Source organism: Dendrobates tinctorius, unplaced genomic scaffold, assembly GCF_039654945.1.
Source record: "Dendrobates tinctorius isolate UK_male_01 unplaced genomic scaffold, ASM3965494v1 ptg000006l, whole genome shotgun sequence".
Classification (NCBI taxonomy): Eukaryota; Metazoa; Chordata; class Amphibia; order Anura; family Dendrobatidae; genus Dendrobates; species Dendrobates tinctorius.
Genome location: NW_027361674.1, coordinates 2,903,633 through 2,924,601, shown reverse-complemented (window position 1 = coordinate 2,924,601; position 20,969 = coordinate 2,903,633). Strand labels below are relative to the sequence as shown.

The 20,969-nt window shown below is 46.0% G+C and overlaps 1 protein-coding gene across 1 annotated transcript; it reads left to right on the top strand.

Annotated features, from left to right (window-relative positions):
* Positions 1-777: 777 nt before the first annotated feature.
* On the top strand, positions 778-10,515 carry CKB (creatine kinase B). The gene is made up of 8 exons (XM_073569933.1): positions 778-896; positions 2,269-2,473; positions 4,358-4,512; positions 4,950-5,082; positions 6,550-6,721; positions 8,962-9,085; positions 9,548-9,737; positions 10,118-10,515. The coding sequence occupies exons 2-8, from the start codon at positions 2,281-2,283 to the stop codon at positions 10,294-10,296; spliced, it is 1,146 nt and encodes a 381-aa protein (XP_073426034.1). The 5' UTR covers positions 778-896; positions 2,269-2,280; the 3' UTR covers positions 10,297-10,515.
* Positions 10,516-20,969: the final 10,454 nt, after the last annotated feature.

Sequence of the window (20,969 nt, the reverse complement as noted above, 5' to 3'; positions counted from 1 at the left end):
CCTCCGCCGGTAGCTCCACCCACCGGCGCATGACGCTGCATGCGCCCAGCGTCCCCTATCTTTATCACAGGTGGCGCAGGCCGTGCGCAGTATGCGTTTGGCGGCGCATGCGCCTTTTTGACGGTGCGCCGACGCAACCAAACTGCAGCAGGTTGCGTTTGGCGCAGGTCGGTGCACCGTCAAAAGGACGCATGCGCTGCCAAACGCATAGTGCGCACGGCCTGCGCCCCCTGTGATAAAGATAGGGGACGCTGGGCGCATGCAGCGTCATGCGCCGGTGGGCGGAGCTACCGGCGGAGGCGCGGCAGGGGGCGGGGCTTAGCGGCAGCCGTGCGCAGGCCGTCGCTGCGTTCATAAACGCTAGTGTGAAACTAGCCTTAAAAAAAACCTCGCAAAAATCCCGCAAAAAAACGCGCGTTTTTCCTGGGAAGGAGTCCGTTTTTTTCTGCATACGTGGGTACATAGCAAGTGACCTATTTTACTTAATGGATGCAGAAAATCCGCAACATCAAAAGCTCATTGTGGGAAATCAGCAGAACTAGTCCCAATAAACGCAATTTCTCCAAAGAAATGTGTGCAAAGCGGAAACCAGGCCAAACGTTGTGTCGTCCCTGGCGATGCTGGGAATGCAGGCACTGCTCCCATTGCCCTGTGCACAATGCAGGCAGCTCTGATGGAAGAGCATTGATTAGGAGCCCTGGCTGACTCCGCCCCCTGCCAGCCCACCAATCCAATGAATGGAATATAAATATCAGCCAATGGCTGCCTGTCCTGGCAGTGGTATATAAAGGGTTGGGAGCCTTCCCTCACACACATCCTTCCAGGTCTGGGGAGCTGCTGGTCCTGAAGTCACTCAGGGTCCTCCATTATTTGCCTCCAGTAAGCAGAAATCCCTGGTAAGTAACCTGCAGCTCCCTCCCCTCTGCACAGGATACAGTGTGTTTCCTGCTGTCTGATCCTGGATACAATGTATCACTGCTCCAGGGCAGATCCCTTTTCCCCCTTTCCAGACTGAGATCTGAAGATCTGTCATCCACTTACAAGACAGCAGCAGCCTGCATCATAAGCAGGGACCCCCTGATATCCTTGGATTAGGGTGGGCTGGCCATCATTATGCAGCCTGTGCTGGGGAACTTCTTGGGGCTCCCTAAAGGGGATCTGTGCGTTAAGGCGCATGTCCTTGGGATGTGTCCCTTTTTTTTTTTTTTCTTGCAGACTGGGGCGTTGCTGCTTTTTGCTCTTTTCTTCCCTTTTTTTTTTCAAACCTCCCCCCCCTCTCTTTGCCTTGTGCAGATCTGCAGTCTCTCACTCATCTGCTGCAGGAATGTGATGATGATAGCTGCCTGCAAAGAGAATGGTCTATATGTGAAAGAGTTAATGGAAGTTTTTTTTTTTTTTTTTTTTTCTTCCTTCTGTCAATCTGCACTGCCCCCTACTGGTACTACGTGTGCTTGTGGTGCAGCCAGTGGGCTCAGGGCCAGCTGTATTTGGGGTGACTACTGCAGTCGCTTTCCATTTTGTAATGGTATCTGACAGCTAAAGCTTGATGGGATAGAGGAGCTTTTCTGTCAGTCAGGGCTATACTGCACGACTCCCTTCTCCGTGCACTGTATCTGCCATAGACAATAGTCCTCCATAGTAAAACAATCCATTTATTGCAATATATTCTCCTCTTATCCCTTGTATTGCTCCAGGTCTAGTGGCATCCTTTACTGAGACCTGCTGCAATATAATAGACTGACACTTGCTCATACCCCCTAAAATAAAAGTAACCACCACCTATGCAACATGTTCCTAAGACCCCTGGGAATGTCGGGTGGCAGCTTCGATTAGACTTGTCATCCAGCTTTCCTTGGGTCATGATAGCACTGCAGATCTAAAGAGAGGGATCCCGATAAATAGGAAACCATCCCAACTTGGGTGCATGAAAAAGCTGGGCGACCACCATCATGCTAGGAAGGCAGCCATATTGTTCCCCAGCTTTCCCTGAATATGATGTAAGATATCTAGACTACAAAGCACTTGGCATTTTTGGTAATTAATATCTGACTTGTTACTGGATTAACAACCATAAGCTTTGGGTCAAGTGGAAACACTACTGTTGTTGGGGATGATGGAGCATAGAGCAAATTTGACCTTATTGTCTATATTTCATTAAAAAATAAATGGCTTCCTTAATTCAAGGTGACTCGAAAGGTCAAATGCAGACTTGTAAAAGTTTTTTTTTGTTTTTTTTCTCTTTACCCTTTGTTCCATATAATCTTGCAGTAAAGTGCAATCATGCCTTTCGGCAACTCCCACAACCAGCTGAAATTGAAATACTGCGTTGAGGATGAGTTTCCGGACTTGAGCCAACACAACAATCATATGGCTAAGGTGCTGGATATAGAGATGTATAGCAAACTGAGGGACAAGCAAACGCCAAGTGGATTTACTGTGGATGATGTCATTCAGACTGGGGTTGATAACCCAGGTAAAGTCTCATCCTTTTTCTCTCTTCCTCTGTCCATCTGCTCATTCTCACTACTGGAATTGCTCAATCCTATCTTTCCAAGCTGTTCAGCGTTTGAAAATTTTCTTGTAAAATTTGGGAAAATTTTGCAACACTTCTATAAAGAAGGGGGACAGATGTTAACTTATACAGTGTCTATTCTCAGTCTAATAAACTCCAATATGGCCGAGCCAGTCGTTGAGGGTTTTCTGCCAAGGGAAGAATTCCCTGACCTCCATAATCACAACAAATCGTATGACCAAGGTGTAAATACTTCACATGTCAAAGAAACTGAGAAGTCGGCTGACCCTGCTTCATTGTGGATGATTTGGGACAATCCTGGTACTCTGCATACTACTTAGCATAACTCCAAATCTCACCCGTGACCTTCACTTGGGGAGGCAGCCATTGTTTGGGCAGCTTACCTAGCAATGTCAAGGTATGACGCACCAAAAGTCACTCTGACTCCAGATCTCCACCTAGTGTACATGATGGGTCTACACTAAATGTAACTACCAGAAAGGTGTTAGAACGTAACTATATTCCATTGACCTAATCTGGGATACGGAGCAGGCTTATGACGGTGAAGTCCTATAGTAACATTGTGTGTATGATGTGTCATTAACATGAGTTTACTCTTCCTTGACTATTTTTCACTAGAATTCAATAAGTGCAGATCTTTATCACTGAGGACCTCCTAAAGTGGCATGGGGGTAACCTTAATTGCCTGTAGTTTAAACTAAATGGGTACCACGCTTATATTACAAATGGTGCGGTGGTTGCCCAATCATTAACAAGCGCCTGAACAGTCAATACATTGATGAAGCCATACTTATTTTAGACGCTCATCCTGGCCATATATGTTCAATGACACCGGGCAAGAAATGATGTTTTTGGAAATATCCTATGGCTGATGCATCGGGCACAGAACACTTCAGATCATGGGTTGTCTAAAATGATTGTCAAGTTTTCCCAATTGTTTTGATTGATCTAATTTTCATTAGAGATGCCCATAAACATTAATGTGGCCACACTAGTGGAATGACCTGACTGCTTAATCAGTCAAGCTTAGCAAACACTGATCTGTTTTGGCAGACCACCATCATCTGGAAATAAGTTGGTTCCATAGTCCAGCAATTATCTCGCTGTGGATATTATTCAATGAGCATCTATGGGCCAGTCTGAACTAATATGGCAGCCAACATGTAATGGCTCTCTGAAGTTACTGTTTACCAGGTTTTCATACAAGCGATGGTGTTCAACCATCAACCCATCTCTCTCAAACCGTCATCTCTCCATGTTGGATGGTTTCTGACTCTTGTGTGGATATTTCAGTCTACAAATTCTCAAGTTGCAACTTTTAAGCCAAGTAGCCTAGCCACTGGTCAAATCTATAGGATCTCCTGACTATAGATGAGCGCATTTGTTCGGAATCGAATATTGTATTTTGCCAAACTTCATGAGTTAATGGGAGTAGAAATTACCGACTATGTTCGGAACAGAACATAAGACATTCGGTACTAATAGTGTTCAAATATGTCAATCAGATTTCGGGACAAAATCCAAATAAACTTGCTCATCTCTACTCCTGACCTGGCAAGTAAACATTGAGTTTATAATTGGACATCTAAGTTGGAGACTTTGTGCAAAAATTTTTTGCAATAATATACGAAGGTCATCGGTGATAAAGAGTTAAGTAGTAGTGTATTTCAATATTGGGTTGGTCTGTCACTGGCAAGTTTGTCTTTCTTTCCTCACAACTGATGGGTTTATTCTCCTCACCCCCCCCCCCCTTTCATATGTTTAGATCCTGATTTATTGGTGGTCCATTTATTCTGTAAATGCTAAGACCTCTCGTATTTGTAGGCCACCCATATATTATGACAGTGGGATGTGTTGCTGGGGATGAAGATTGTTATGATGTGTACAAGGACCTTCTTGACCCAATCATTGAGGACAGACATGGGGGCTACAAGCCAACAGACATGCACAAAACAGACCTGAATTCTGACCACCTGAAGGTAATTGTTATAATTTTTATTTGCATGTTGAGTAGTTTATGATGTATTTGCACATGGAGTCTTTTCTGGAAACTCCAAATTATTTTATATATAATATTTTAAACTCTGCCAAAACCCCTCAGTGAACATGGCCTCTGGCTTTGAAGGATTGTCTCTGCATTAGACAGCCCACTAACTCGAATCTCTGGAGGTGCTGCAGGGAAGTTGGAACACCTGATTTTTCTTTAGTACCGATCACTGGGATGTCTGGTAATTTAAATTGCTCAAGGACAGTTCTAACAAATAGATGTATGGAGAAACCATACAAGAGCAGTTGTCTACTTAATACCTGGTGGGGAAATTGGCAGCAAAACTGAAGGTGCACGAGAAATATGATGCTGGTGTGTATCCTAATCTTGTAGGGTTTATAATGTAAAACTGAATATTACTCTTATCAGGGTGGTGATGACCTGGACCCAAACTATGTTCTTAGCTCACGTGTCAGAACTGGCAGGAGCGTCCGGGGATTCTGCCTCCCACCTCACTGCAGCCGTGGCGAAAGACGAGCCATCGAGAAGCTCTCCATTGAAGGTAGTCTTTATCTTGTGAATTAATGATAATGAGCCTCACTTTAATTGGACCTTTTTCCTCACAAGCATTCCTCCTTCTGTGCTCAATGACTAAAGTTTCCATGAACACAATCTGTAAGGGGAAAATGCATCTGTAAGCAGGTTGGCTGTAAGAGATGGCAGAGGGTTGTATTGATGGTAGATCCTGCATAATTCGGGTTATTCGGTTTCATTGTATTCAGGGATTCAGACTCTGGGTGTTCCAAGTCTCGGACCTTTTAAGGACGTGCCTTCCTACAAGCAAACCCTATTAAATACCTGGCTGTATATGGAAACTGAGTACGGTGCATCTTGGCTTGTGGGCAGGGGAAAAAAGAAAAAAATCATTCAATCTATCTTTAGTTGTGGAGGAGGGGGGGGGGGGGGGGAAGCAGGATGGCACTCACCTATCATAGGACCTATTGAAGCGAAATGGCTGTTCGTCTTCCAGCACATTGCTCCCGTGCCGATGCCCTGTGTATGTGAAATAAAGTGACTTGATTCACATGAACGGTGAGTGCCATCCTGCTTTTTCTTTCTCCACAACAAAATGTTCTGTTTTTACAATATGGGATTTAGGCTAGTTTCACATTAGCGTTTTTTTGCGCAGCGCATAAACGCAAAACAAACGCACGTTTTTTAAACGTCATGCGCACGCTGATGCGTCAAAAAACACAGCGTTGCTTGCGATTTACATGTGTTTTTTGTATGCGTTTTTAGGTGTGACATTTTTTTCCATTGCCTAGAGAACATTCTAGACTAGTTTACCGCAATCGTGCGCAAGACCATGCGCACGCATGCGTTCCCATAGACTTCAATGTGTTTTTGCGCATTCCGTGCGCATGCATTTTTTTGACGAGACAGGGCCGACCAAAAAATGCAACATGTTGCGTCTGGCGCAAAAGACAAAAACGCATGCGCACAAAAACGCAAGTGTGCGCAAGACCATGCGCATGTCATGTTAAACATAGGTGCGCATGGGTGTGCACAATGCGCTGCGCACAAGCGCTAATGTGAAACCAGCCTTAGGGTTGTTTTTTTTTCCTACAGGGGGGTGGTGTTAATAGTTGTGCCTGCATGGGCCACATAACAGTGCTAGACATGGTAGGTAGGGGGGCCTGGCACATACTTTGCATGGTGCCCAGGATCTTCAGGTTGGGTCTCTGTTGTGGGTTTCACCTGCATCTGTCAGAGAAAACGGCAAAGTATTTTGGCCAGCAGCCATGTTTAGACAGTCACCCATGTCTTGTGGTTTCGTAGCGTGGCTGAATGAATGCTTGTATCCTTGTGGGATGGTGGAGGGACTGAATGAGATCATGGTGCCCTGTGAATGGCTCTTCTGTGACTACAAGACCAGAGAAGGGGGCGACTCCCCAAACTCATATTTATAGTTCTGGTGGATTGACTCCTGTATAAACTTTTTTTTTTTTTTTTTTTTTTTTTTGCTCAGCTCTTTCCAGCTTGGATGGTGACTTGAAAGGAACGTACTATGCCCTCAAGAGCATGACTGAAGAAGAGCAACAGCAGCTGATCGACGATCACTTCCTCTTCGACAAACCTGTGTCTCCTCTGCTTCTGGCCTCTGGAATGGCCCGGGATTGGCCTGACGCCAGGGGCATCTGGTAGGTAGAAAGGTATAAATTGGGAAGTCTGACACTACAATACAGGAATTTGCTCAATCCACAATATGGGGAGATATGTTGGGTAATGTGCGACCTCCCAAAATTCAACCTGCAGGTGCACAAGTGACGTATGCCCCAGATTCATATAACAGAATGTGACCACACACCCACAAGCCTGGACCCTTAGCCATCACTCTGTAATACTGTAGTTTGCCAGCCCCCAGGGCAATGCATGTATTGTATCCCCGAGCGCCTCATCCAAAATTAATACGTTTGTGCCACCCCTTCCCCTCCAAAAAATAAAAAATGTATCTAAGAAATCAAATCCTCTTTCCTTGCCACATGATGTAGTGGGACCTATGGCTCCTTGCTCTGCCACTGATTCTAACTGTATTATTGTCTGACACCCAAATGGAACTCTCTCAAGAATCCAGTGGCCCCTGGTGTACTGCCCCAGATCATCGGTGACTCCACAAATACTATCATCCTTAAACCTATTCCCCAGGGTGACTGCCCCTCTACTTGCACCTGTTGCACTAATGATATGCCCAATACAGTGGGGGGGGGGGGGGAGTATTTGGTCAGCCACCAATTGTGCAAGTTCTCTCACTTAAAAAGATGAGGGGCCTGTAAATGACATCATAGGTAGGCCACAACTATCAGTCAAAATGAGAAACAAATCCAGAAAATCACCTTGTCTGATTTGGCAAGATTTATTCTGCACAATATGGTGGGAAATAAGTAAGTATTTGGTCACCTAAAAAAACATGCAAGATTTCTGGCTCTCACAGACCTGTAACTTCTTCAAGAGGCTCCTCTGTCCTCCACTCATTACCTGTAGCAATGGCACCTGTTTGAGGTTGTGGACAGGTGTCTTTTATACTGATAAGTTCAAATAGTCACACTCCAAACTCCACTATGGTGAAGATCAAAGAGCTGTCAAAGGACAGCAGGAACAAAATTGTATCCCTGCACCAGGCTGGGAAGACTGAATCTGCAATAGGCAAGCAGCTTGGTGTGATGAAATCAACTGTGGGAGCAATAATAAGAAAATGGGAGACATACAAACCACTGATCTTCCTCGATCTGGGGCTCCATGCAAGATCTCACCCCCGTGGGGTCAAAATGATCACAAGAATGGTGAGCAAAAATCCCAGAACCACACGGGGGGACCTACTGAATGACTTGCATAGAGCTGGGACCACCGTATCAAACGCTACAATCAGTAACACTACACCATCAGGGACTCAGATCCTGCAGTGCCAGACATGTCTCCCTGCTTAAGCCAGTACATATCCAAGCCTGTCTGAAGTTTGCTAGAGAGCATCTGGAGTATCCAGAAGAGTATTGGGAGAATGTCATATGGTCTGATGAAACAAAGTAGAACTGTTTGGTAGAAACAAAACTCGTCGTGTTTGGAGGAGACAGAATGCTGAGTTGCATCCAAAGAACACCATACCTACTGTGAAGCACGGGGGTGGCAACATCATGCTTTGGGGCTGTTTCTCTGCATAGGGACCAAGACGACTGATCCATGTACCTGAAAGAATGAATGGGGCCATGTATTGTGAGACTTTGAGTGCAAACCTCCTATCAGCAAGGGCATTGAAGCTGAAACGTGGATGGGTCTTTCAGCATAACGATCCCAAGCACACTGCCAGGGCAACATATGAAGGTCCTGGAGTGGCCTACCCAGGCTCCAGATCTCAACCCCCCCATGGAAAATCTTTGGAGGGATTTGAAAATCCATGTTGCCCAAAACGTCACTGATCTGGAGGAGATTTGCATGGAGGAATGGGCCAACATACAACCAACAGTGGGTGCCAACCTTGTGAAGACTTACAGGAAACATTTGACCTTGCAAACAAAGGATAAATAACAACATTAATTTTTGTTAATGACAATACTTATTTTTCCACCATAATTTGCAAAATAAATCTTTCCAAATCAGACAAGGTGATTTTTCTGGATTTGTTTTCTCATTTGACTTTCATAGCTGTGGTCTACCTATGATGTCAATTGCAGGCCTCATCTTTTTATTGGGACAACTTGCACAATTGGTGGCTGACTATTCTCCCTTTTCCTTTTTTTTTTTTTTTTTTTTTTTCTCCTTCACCACTGTATGTATTCTGCATCTATATGACTTAATGTGGTGATGCCAGTGAGTGAACAATGTGTGAAATTGGTAAAACTGAGGCTAAGTTGCCTTGGTCTCAACATTAATGCGTTTTTATTAAAAGGCACAATGACAACAAGACTTTCCTTGTCTGGATCAACGAGGAGGATCATCTCCGTGTGATCTCCATGCAGAAGGGTGGCAACATGAAGGAGGTCTTCAAGAGGTTCTGCGATGGACTGACAACTGTAAGTAACTCCACATTCTGCAGTTGAGATGTGACACTCCATTAAACAGTTGGGGGGGGGGGGGGGGGGGAGCCTTTAAAAATGGTGGACAGAAACATGACTGCCATTCACTCTAATGGCACAACCATTGGAGAGTAACAGCTTTCCCCCCCCCCCCCCAAAAAAAAAAAGCAATATTTTTCTTTTGCTTTCTGCTTAAGGGTTGGTATGAGCTACTAGTGTAATTTTGGCCAATTGTGAAGGTAACAACTCTTGTCCATGGGGCATGTAATAGGATGGCAGAAGCCCTTCTAAGGTCAACCTCTTCTAACCGCTTGGCCACTAACTTCATTACTTGTACACATGGATTTGCTAATGAAATCGTTAGTGTAGGTATAGAGAAGTCCGCTGTGGACCCTTTTGGTTGAGTACAATCTCTGGAATATCTTAACATAATTAATTTTTTTTTTTTTTCCCTTTCAGATTGAGTCCTTATTTAAGAACAAGGGTTACGAATTCATGTGGAATCAGCACCTTGGTTATATCTTGACCTGCCCCTCCAACCTCGGCACTGGTCTTCGAGCCGGAGTCCATATTAAATTGCCAAATCTGAGCAAAAATGAAAAGTTTGGTGAAATCTTGAAGAGGTTGAGACTCCAAAAGAGAGGAACAGGTAACAAGCTGTTAGTCACTGCTCATGTTGCACCTAAAACCTACTATTTGTCAAAGCTACATAATGGAGGTTTCTGACTTGGCACATTCCACTGGTTTTAGAGACCACCACTAAAGGCTGTATGAGGGTCATGATTCCCATTATCCAACTCTGACTGGTACCTGAAGTTCCCGCTGAGCTCTGCAAGCATGGAGATGTCTGTCCTTTAGTAGCCAAGGCCCAGGGACTTTTCAGGATTCTAATGGCTGTCGCTCAATTTAATTTTTGTATTATTGGGGGGGGGGGGGGGGGCCTTCCCAGTATGTTATCTTACATGTAAAGATGCTGTAGTGCTTCACACTTGGCCTTTTTAACCCTTGCTGTTCTGTTTTTCCCACCAGGGGGTGTAGACACTGCGGCAGTTGGTGGCGTCTTTGATGTTTCAAACGCCGATCGCCTCGGCTTCTCTGAGGTGGAACTGGTTCAGATGGTGGTAGATGGTGTGAAGCTGCTTGTTGAGATGGAAAAGCGTCTGGAGAAAGGCAAATCCATCGATGACCTCATCCCAGCACAAAAATGAATGCACTTTTAATGGCCATGCTTTCTAATTTATTGGATCAATAGCCTCACTGAGATCTTGGGACCCAACTCCTGCTTAGTAACAGTGTAGAAACGTCTTCCATCTGTTCATGGGTTTTCTTTAGAGGTTTTTTAATTTTTTTTTTTTCTTTTTTTTTCTTGATGGCTGCAATGCTACTGAAAAAAGCAAAACTAGAAATAAACATTGGTCTTGCCTTGATACAGTATCTGTCTAATTTCCATCCACCATGATGCAAAAAAGTGGGCTAACATCTGCTCGGTTGGGGGGGGGGGGGGAGATCCACTGCTGTGGATCCAAAAATGAGAAGACTCATATTAGCTGGACCCTCTCTATGGTACACTGCACAGTACTGAGCAGGATCGGAGCTGCCACTAGCACAATCTCTTTTACTCTTCGCCACGACAGCACCCACTTGGAGAGAGGGATCCGCCCATAGGAACAGGAAACCTACAGAGATAAAAGAGGGCGGTCCGCCTCGCCCCCTCAGTTGGTTTCCTGTTCCGAAGGGGAACCGCAGGATACGCTACAGACTTACCTGGGCCAAGGAACCGCCTGTGCAGTGTCTGCGAGAACGGCAGGGGTTCCGGTCCAGAGGCAGCGACGGGGGAGTGCTGGAATCCGGCTCCCTCCTCGGCTGGTATGGACGGATGGGCAGAAACACCGGTACCGGGTGGCGCCGACCGGGGTTCTTCTGTGGATGACATGACACCGGGCGGGAGGATCCATTCCGGTCCATGTGGGGGCGCAGGAACCAGAGAAAACGGCAGCCTCTGGCGTTCCTAAAGGGCTTCAGCGTCCAGGAGGACGCACATGCAGCGCAGCAGGAAGTGGTAAGGAGGAACTTCCGGGTTACCAGAGGTTCCTCGGCTCAGAGTGCACGCGCGGCTGGGCGGCACTGCAAGCAGAGAGGCGCTCCCCGCCCCCTCCAGTAGAAAAAAAAAAAAGCGATTTAATCTGCAGAGCGTGGGCGGCTAGTCTCAGTGCTGAAGCGCATACTAAGGAGCCGCAAATAGGCGCACCTGGAGGGGGAGGTACCAGGTATGAAGGGGCTTACAAAAGGCCTGGGGCACAGGAATAGGGCGTGCAATCATGTCTTCACCAAGGCAGGACACGCATCCCCAGGCAGGTGACGCAGCAGCAGCCAAGGACCACGCAAGACGAGGGTCCTCGGATCGTAGCCACGCCAACAAGCCTCCTTCTCAGCCTCCTGAGCCGGTACCTACAGCTTCTCTGGGTGAGTAGACGACTCTCTGCCTATCAAGCTGATAAAATGTCTCTCTCTATCTCAGACTAAGAGGAAGGAAAAATCAAAAAATAAAGAATGTACCCTGTGTACACGTCCGCTACCGGACTCTTACACAAAAAGACTGTGCAAAAGATGCATAAACGAAATGGCAAAACAGGCATCAACATCAGCTGCAGATATAAGGGCTATAATTAGGGAAGAACTACAGGCCCTAAGCCAGTCTAGCAGGCCTACTAATATCGAAACTACTAAGCCAGCAGACGCCGTAGACACCGATGAGGGCGAAATAGCCTCGGATAGTTCTAATGCATCAGCATCCTCCTCAGAGATGGAGGGCCGTTGCTGTTTCCCTTTAGATCATATGGATAATTTAGTTAAATCCGTGAGGAATACAATGGGATGCACAGATACAAAGGAGCCGCAAACGACTCAGGAAATTATGTTTGCAGGTCTGACAGACAGAGGAGAGTTTTTCCGGTTATTCCAGCGATAAAAGCTCTGGTTAAGAAGGAATGGGAGAGACAGGACCAGAGAGGGTATCTTCCCTCAACCTCAGAGAAGGTACCCCTTTAACGACGAAGACTTGTCGACATGGGTTAAGGTTCCGAAGGTAGACGCGGCAGTGGCCTCCGCCTCAAAGCAAACAATCTTACCAGTGGAGGACTCGGGGGTTCTAAAAGACCCTCTGGACCGCAAAGCTGACGCCTCATTAAAAAGGGCATGGGAGGCAGCTACCGACACGTTTAAACCGGCAATAGCTAGTACTTGCACACAGGGCTGTGGAGGTGGAGTCGGTGCTCATTTTGGTGGAGTCGGAGTTGGTATAAAATGGACCGACTCCGACTCCTAAAATATATAATAAATTGGGTACAGTAGTTCAATGCAGGATGTGCTGAATATTTTTTCATAGGAGTTTGGGAAAGTTATGAAATGTCCTATAAATGGCTGTTATATTCCTGATCTAAGGCTACATTCACACACAGCATTTTTCCTGTGTTTTTTGAGGATACGTTTTTCAGCTGCAAAAGCTGATCATCTTTTTAAAAAAAACTGCATCACCTGAAAGGTTTTTGAGCTCATAGATAATGTTTTCAATAGCAAAAGCAGATTAGAAATCTGCTCTATCTATATATCCATTTATCCATATCTGTCTATCCATATCGTATCTGTACCAAAAAGAATGAAAACCGGGTAGTACACCAATATATATTCTGTTCTATCTAAATATCTTGATTATTGGATCATAAAAATGATTAAATGTCTGAGGTTCACATTGTACTACAATAAATTTTTCACTTAAATATAAGCAATATGTGTGGGAGTCGTGGAGTCGGAGTTGGAGTCGGAGTAAGGGAAATTGAGGAGTCGGAGTCGCAGGTTTGGCTTACCGACTCCACAGCCCTGCTTGCACAGCTCGCTCTATGCTGGTCTGGATCGACCAACTAGACCAGCAAATAGACCAGAAGATCTCCAGAGACAAGCTACGAGCCACCATACCTCTAATTCGCGGCGCAGCGGCATATATAGCAGATGCTTCGGCTGATTCCTTACAGATGGCAGCCAGAACAGCAGGGTTGGCTAATAACGCCAGACGTAGCCTATGGCTAAAAAGCTGGAGAGGTGACACCCAATCCAAAGCAAAGCTTTGTACCATTCCTTGCGAGGGTGAGTTCTTATTTGGGAAAGCCTTAGATGAAATCCTTACGAAGGCAAAAGAAAGGAAAAAAGGATTCCCTAACCCTCCTCTCCCATTTTATAGGAGGGCGTTTAGGAGAAGACAATTTGGCTGAGGAAGACCAGCAGAAAATCAGAACCGCTGGGCCACAAAGGAAGGAAAGGGCAAAGGTGCCATGTTTAGAGGTTCCTCCTTCCGCAGGGACAGGAACTGAGGAGCCAGTCCCTCCAGTAGGAGGGAGGCTAAAAAATTTTTTTCGAGAATGGGAGAAAATTACGCTTAGCCCTTGGTTCTGGGCATTATTAAAGAAGGGTTAAAGATAGAATTTCATCAGGTACCCCATAATTCGTTAATCATAACATCCTTCAGCTCACCAATTCAACAGCAGGCCCTGGAGGCTGAGATTTGGAGCCAATCTCAGTTTTGGTCCATGTGCCTAAAGGGCAGGAAGGGAGAGGATTTTACTCCCCTCTCTTTCTGATACCTAAACCAGACGGGTCATTCCGGACGATAATCAACTTGAAGAAATTAAATTCATTTATAATAAATCATAAATTTAAGATGGAATCCATAAGATCCACGATTAAGCTCCTCTTCCCTAATTGTATGATGGCAGGCTTGGATCTGAAGGATGCTTATTATCATATTCCCATCCATTGCAGATATCAGAGATACCTCAGAGTGGCGGTCCTCCTCGATGGCACCATACAGCATCTCCAGTTCACAGCCATGCCATTCGGCATTTCCATCGCACCACGAGTATTTACAAAGGTGATGCTGGAAGTGATGGCTTTTTTACGCCAGAAGGACACACTAATAGTACCCTATCTGGATGATTTTTTGATAGTAGGGAATTCAATTCGGCAATGTAATGAGCGAGTTGCTGATACAATCTTGTCCCTACAGGCCCTAGGGTGGATAATAAACTTCAAGAAGTCCAGAATCGAGCCGCAGTCTGTTCAGTCCTTCCTAGGTCTCGAGCTAGACTCCATATACCAAAAATGTCTGCTGTCACAGGTAAAAATTTCAGCAATTAGAAAGTGAGGATGGCAATAGATCGGCCACACATATCTTTAAGGGAAGCAATGTCCCTCCTGGGATCCCTTACTGCCTGCATCCCCGCAGTTCGCTGGGCCCAGTTCCACACGAGGGAGCTACAACACCAAATTCTCTTAGAGGAATCCCGGGATCGGGGGAATCTGACAAAGAAAATCACGCTATCCCAGGAGGTCCTAACCTCCCTTGCATGGTGGCTAAGGGATAACTTAGCGGGAGGAGTACCTTGGGTTATAACACCCTCCCGTATAATTATCACGGACGCTAGCCCCACAGGATGGGGAGCCCATATGGGAAATAGTTTTGCCCAAGGCCTATGGGATATAGGTGAAGATCAGGATTCGTCAAATTTAAAAGAACTAAAGGCAGTCTATCATGCATTGTGTCATTTTCTTCCACAGTTACAAGGGGAAAACTTGAGAATCCTTTCGGACAACACCACAGTAGTCGCATATCTGAACAGACAAGGCGGAACTCGATCAGTCACCTTAATGTCTTCCACAAGAAGGATTTTATCCCTAGCAGAAAAACATTTTTTGTCTCTCTCAGCCCTCCACATAAGGGGAAGAGACAATTGGGAAGCAGATTTTCTAAGCCGCCATACACTGCGACAAGGAGAGTGGTGTCTAAGCCGGGAGATATTCACACGCATCGTGGCACTATGGGGTCGTCCCCAAATAGATCTCTTCGCCACCTAGAAAACAGACAGGTGCGAAGGTTCGCCTCTCTAAATATGACAGACAATCCGGAAATTCTGGATGCCCTCCAGGCCCCGTGGCAATTCAAACTGGCATATGCATTTCCCCCAATCATACTACTACCGCAGGTGATCAGGAAAATCAGAGCAGAGGAAGCACGAATAATCTTAATAGCACCATTCTGGCCCAGGAGGCCTTGGTTTTCTTGCCTGCAAGCAATGTCAGTGACAGACCCGTGGGTGCTTCCTTCAACCCCCGGGCTCCTCTCACAGGGGCCATTCTTCCATCCCCAAGTGGACAATCTCCACTTGACGGCTTGGAACTTGAAAGGGAAATGTTGAGATCAAGAGGATTCTCGGAGGGATTAGTCAATACACTCCTACAAAGTCGAAAAGTGACAACGACAAAAATTTACACCAGGGTATGGAGAAAATTCCTAGAGTCCCACACAGGCCCGAATTCTGGAGAAATTCCGATTACAGCGATCCTAGAGTTCCTACAGAAAGGGAAGGAATTAGGGCTAGCTGTTAACACACTAAAAGTACAGGTGTCGGCTCTAGGGGCCCTCTATAGTTATAACGTGGCAGGCAATAGATGGGAAAGCAGATTCATCTCGGCCTGTGAGCGGAGTGAGCCGGTGCACATACCTAGAGTTCCTCCTTGGGACTTAAACCTGGTTCTGGAGGCTCTAACACGTCCTCCCTTTGAACCTTTAGATTCAATATCCCTTAAACACCTATCCTTCAAAACAGTACTGCTAGTTGCACTAACCTCAGCCAGAAGAGTTAGCGACATACAAGCACTTTCAATAGAACCCCCTTTTCTGTTGACATTCCGGGATCAGTTAATATTAAAACCAGACCCCTCATACTTACCAAAGGTAGCATGGAAGTTTCATAGATCACAAGAGATCCACCTCCCTTCATTTTTTAGTAACCCTTCTACTCCAGAGGAAGAAAAGTTCCATACACTAGATGTTAGAAGAGCTGTATTACAATACATTGAGAGGTCTAGCAGCTGGAGGAAGAGTAGGGCTCTATTTGTTTCCTTCCAGGGCCAAAAGAAGGGATATGAAGTCACAAGGGGTACTTTCTCTCGGTGGATCAGAGACGCGATTGGGCTGGCATACTCCGAGAGCAATGAAAATCCTCCGGAGGGTATCAGAGCACATTCCGCCAGAGCTATGGCTTCCTCCTGGGCAGAGAGGGGAGATGTCGCAATCGAGTCTATATGTAAGGCGGCAACCTGGTCTACACCCTCTACCTTTTATAATCACTATAGGCTTGATTTATCATGCTCATCTGACCTAGCCTTTGGTAGAGCGGTCCTCGGCACGGTGGTCCCTCCCAGGTGAAGGTCTCTGAAAGTCTCTCCAAGTGGGTGCTGTCGTGGCGAAGAGTAAAAAGCCGGATTACTTACCGGTAATGATCTTTTAATGAGTCCACGACAGCACCCGTTCACTAACCCTCCCTAGACGTTAACATAATGTATATACACCTTCTTAGTTGTAAAGTTAATAAATTTAGAATATTGGATAATATAATGGCCTAATAATTGGCGGTCCTCCTGGTACTCTGAAATCCAACTGAGGGGAGAGGCGGACCGCCCTCTTTTATCTCTGTAGGTTTCCTGTTCCTATGGGCGGATCCCTCTCTCCAAGTGGGTGCTGTCGTGGACTCATTAAAAGAGCATTACCGGTAAGTAATCCGGCTTATTTTTAGGCAGGGTAGACGTATTCACACATGGCAATCTTGTTGCAGGTTATATATGCATGAGGTTTGCAGAAACCCATGCACGTGAACCACGAACTAATTCCCCTTCCCTACATAAGTGACTTCAAAGGCCAAAATCTGTCACTTGTGCTGTTGTCTACCCACCACTCATGGTGTCTGCATTGGAAGTTGGCACCACTGATGACCTAATCTGCCAGGATTGCAGATATCATACCTGACTATTGTGCATGGTTCCAGGCAGGTATATGAAGACTTCAGCCTGATGCAAAAGAGTGGTGCCAGAGAATCCTCCATCTAACATAATGGGGTTCATGGACCCTCACTAAATTATTGAAAGCCCAATAATGTCTCCCTAAAGTGGTGGAGCTGCTTATTTGGTAACTGGAGTGTCCTGTAATAGCACCAGAGAGTGGGGGCAGACTCGGTTATCTACCTGATGGTGTAAGGGCCCCATTACACGCTTCAATGTCCCAGCAATCCCACCAACGATCTGACGTGGATGGGATCGCTGGGACATAGTGAGCTGTCACATAGGCAGACTCTCCAACGATTAGGACCAGCAAGCAAACTGGTATCCATGGTAAACAGCGGGTATCTAAGCGGCGCATGACCCTTAGATACCCCCTGATTACCCCTGGATACCAGCTCCCAGCGTCTGCTGTATGGCGCTGGGAGCTTGCAGATCGTTGGTCTCTTGCTGTCAAACGCAGTGATGTGTGCTGCCCAGCGGGAGACCAACGATAGATTTATGGCCCAGACCATTAGGCAACGATTAATGATCAGCCAACTGATCGTTGATCGCTGCTACGTGTCACATGCAACAATGTCGTTTCGACATCGCTGCAACATCACCAAACTGGTGACATTGCAATGATATCGTTCACAATATCGTTGCGTGTAACAGGGCCTTAAGCCTCACCTGTGCAGTCTGAAGATGTGAGAACGTGCACATAGCATGATAAACTCGGCACATGTTCCTAGACATTTTTTTTTTTAAAAGCTCTTTACACCACTTGATGGCTGGCTTTCAGCACCCTAAAGGCTCTCCTATCAGTCACCCACCTTGTCGAGTGAGCTGTGCAAAAGTAGTCTAAATTGCGTAATGCGGTGCAAAGTCTGCACACTTGGGTAGTAACTCTCCCTAATGTGTGTGCGTGTGTGTGTGTGCACAGTCGATGACCCTAGATAAGGTATTTGGCGAACGTCTAGTGCTGTGGAGAAACTTCTCTTTTGGAAGGAGAAACGCTCCTTTTCTATGGGTTTCTGGGAACACCGCCAGCCCAGTGTAGATACTCCAAAGGGATCTAAGGCTGGAGGCGCACATGCTGTGTTCCTCTCCCTTCCCACACGTTCTTCTGCTGTCTTGGAAATCACTTGTTTCCCTAATTGTATGCACGTTCTCATTTTTGGGAGGATGGATTAGAGAAAATACCTTCCACGTATATTTTCAAATCATCTGCAGTCAAAATCCCTTTGTTTTCTGCAAAGTTGTTTTCTCTGAAGTCCCCTTCAATCTGTTTGGGACCTCTGGAAACATGTCCAGAGAAGAAAAGGTGAGCACTACCATGAGTTTGTAGGGTTGCTGGGCTGGGGGGTTGTCCCTCTGGGTACCGCGCAGCAGCGTAAAGACACAAGATGAGGCAGTTATCAGGTTCAACAGGTCCAAGTTTATTCTGTCATCGTCCGACTGACGGCCCTCACAGTACACAACAAGATCTCCTTCGCGGTCATCCATATCCAGGGCCGCTTCACGCACAGCGTACTTTACACCGGGGACGTACATGTACGCATCGTCCCCTCTTCACTCTTAGACGCTCAGATCCGTCACTGTGGCATTCTTAGGCCCGTAAACCAACAGTACTTTTGCTGATCAGTCGTCTCTCAATACGGTATGCTTTTCCTCTGTGCCTCGTCTATGCCGCGGTACTTTTGTGTCAGGACCACCCCCCCCCCCCCCGACTTTCTCTCTCCTCAGTCCCCCTGGTTTGGTTTTCCTCACAGTGCACAAACTGTCGTAGTCCTCCTGTCACTTGAGCTCCCCCTGGAGACTGGAACTTTCTGGAACCCTCCTGTCAAATTTATAACTTGCCTGGTTCCCTCTGACTCCACCCCTACCCCCCCCCATGACCAACAGTTTCTTAAGCCCTAAGCTCCTCCCTGCCCTCTAATGGTCAACCCAAGGTACTGCATGTCTACTACACTTTCCTGGCGGCTTCCCCACTGTAATAACTGACACCTGTCTAAACTGTGCAAACCTTCCTTTCTCTATTCTGACAAGTCCGTCAGGTCACCTTCCCTACACTTTGAGTCTGCCAACAGTAAAGCCTCCTGAGACCGTTCATGTGTGGGGGCTTCTTATCTATGGAGGGGGCTCACCACAATTTTATGGAATGGCATCTAATTGGGGTTGGACTGGGGTGTCTGGGGTCCACCCTACAGCTATATGCAAATATCTGTCAGTCGTTATCCCCATTATAGTGGAGCTTCGGCTATAAAACACAGGCAGATCCTGCACATCTGTGTGCCCCCATAACTGGGATGTATAATTACAGTAGTTTAATGGGGTTCTTTGGTTAAAACAAGCTATCACCGATCCAGGATAGGTGATCGCTTAGGTCCGACCATTAGAAACTGCACAGATCAGAAGAATGAGGAAGTTTTATCGTTGATAGGATACTTATCCCCATTTTAAAATGGAGCGGCCGGTGGGATATCTGACCGCAGCTCAATTCACCCTCTTTGGAGCTTCAAGAAAAAAAAAAAACAGGTGCAGCCACTGAGGGAAAGAATGGATCAGTGGTCAAGTCAGACATGCCACTCCAGTCTAATGGGGATGAAAAGTCCCACATTCTGCTGAATGGGTCCAAGTAACCAGACTCCCACCAATGAATACATTATCACTTATCCTGTGGAGAGATGATTACTCTTTTTCACAGGAAACACTCTGTAAGTGCATCTCTGCTGCTGTGTACAAAGTATTTAATCTCTAATGGAAATAAAGAATTCTCTCAATATCAGAGAGAGCAAATGACAACCATTCACAATACAATCCACTATACCAATACCACCACATACAGGAAGAAATACAACCACACCATGACCAGACCACACAGTGACCGAATAATACCACCACACCATAAACAGACCACCCTTACCACCACATAGTGACCAAATAATATGACATTACCAGCATATAGTGACCAAATAATAACACAAGGAGAAATACTGCCACACCGTGACCAGACCTCAAATTACCACCACAGTGACTGAATACTACAATACTGACTATGAATACAAACCACAATACTAACACTGTTATTACCACCAGTGATATTATACACAGTACCTCTGTATATAGTGTCAGTGCACAGGTAATGCAGTGATTACCAGTGACATTATACACAGGAGCTCTGTATATAGTGAGTGTGCAGGTAATACAGGGATCACCAGTGATTATACACAGGAGCTCTGTACACAGTATATAGTGTGTACATGTAATGCACTGACTCACCAGTGACGTCTGTAGTTGAAGTCCTTCATCTTCACTTTTCTTCAACCAGCACAGACCGCCGTCATTTCTTCCAACCAGGACTCGTCTCTGTAAAAAATAAGTCATCAATAGCTGATCACTTCCAGAGCATTTTCCATACTTTTTCCCTGACTTCTACTCTGTCAGATGAAGAAGAAAAGCGATGTAGTGCCATCCTGCACAGGAACAGGATCCCCCCTTTTGTTCCCTCCATGAAAAACCGTTTCCTACAAAGTAAATTAAATTACAGTAGTAATAATGTCCCTAACTGTACACTAAACAAATTATGTTCTCCACTTATCACCATAAACTAACATAGCATGTTCCTCATTCTGGCCCTCAAACAGTAATTAAGCCCCTCATCCTGGCCCCCTTTAGTTAATAATCTCATCCAGCCTGACCCCCTACAGTATATTTTATAATATGCCCCAGCCTGGCTCCCTATGTCCCTTGTCTAGACTGGCCCCCAGAGATCTATCCCGCTTCCCCAGGTATACATACTGGCCCTCATATGTCCCTTGTCCTTCCCCACCATATATCACTCCTGGACCTCCATATATCTTTCCTGGTTCCTTGTCCTGGGTCCCTCCCCATATAGCTATCCTGGCCCCACATATATGCAACCTTCTCCCCCCTCCCCCATATATTTGCATCCTGGTCTCTTGCCCTGCCCCCCTCCCCATAACTCTATCTTGGCCCCCATATATATGCATCC

What these genes read in the sequence shown, in the direction of transcription:
- CKB (XM_073569933.1), top strand. Translation starts at nt 2,281, where the DNA reads ATGCCTTTCGGCAACTCCCACAACCAGCTGAAATTGAAATACTGCGTT. An exon ending in GACTGGGGTTGATAACCCAG is followed by an intron (nt 2,474 to 4,357) that starts GTAAAGTCTCAT and finishes TCGTATTTGTAG; the next exon opens with GCCACCCATATATTATGACA. An exon ending in TGAATTCTGACCACCTGAAG is followed by an intron (nt 4,513 to 4,949) that starts GTAATTGTTATA and finishes TACTCTTATCAG; the next exon opens with GGTGGTGATGACCTGGACCC.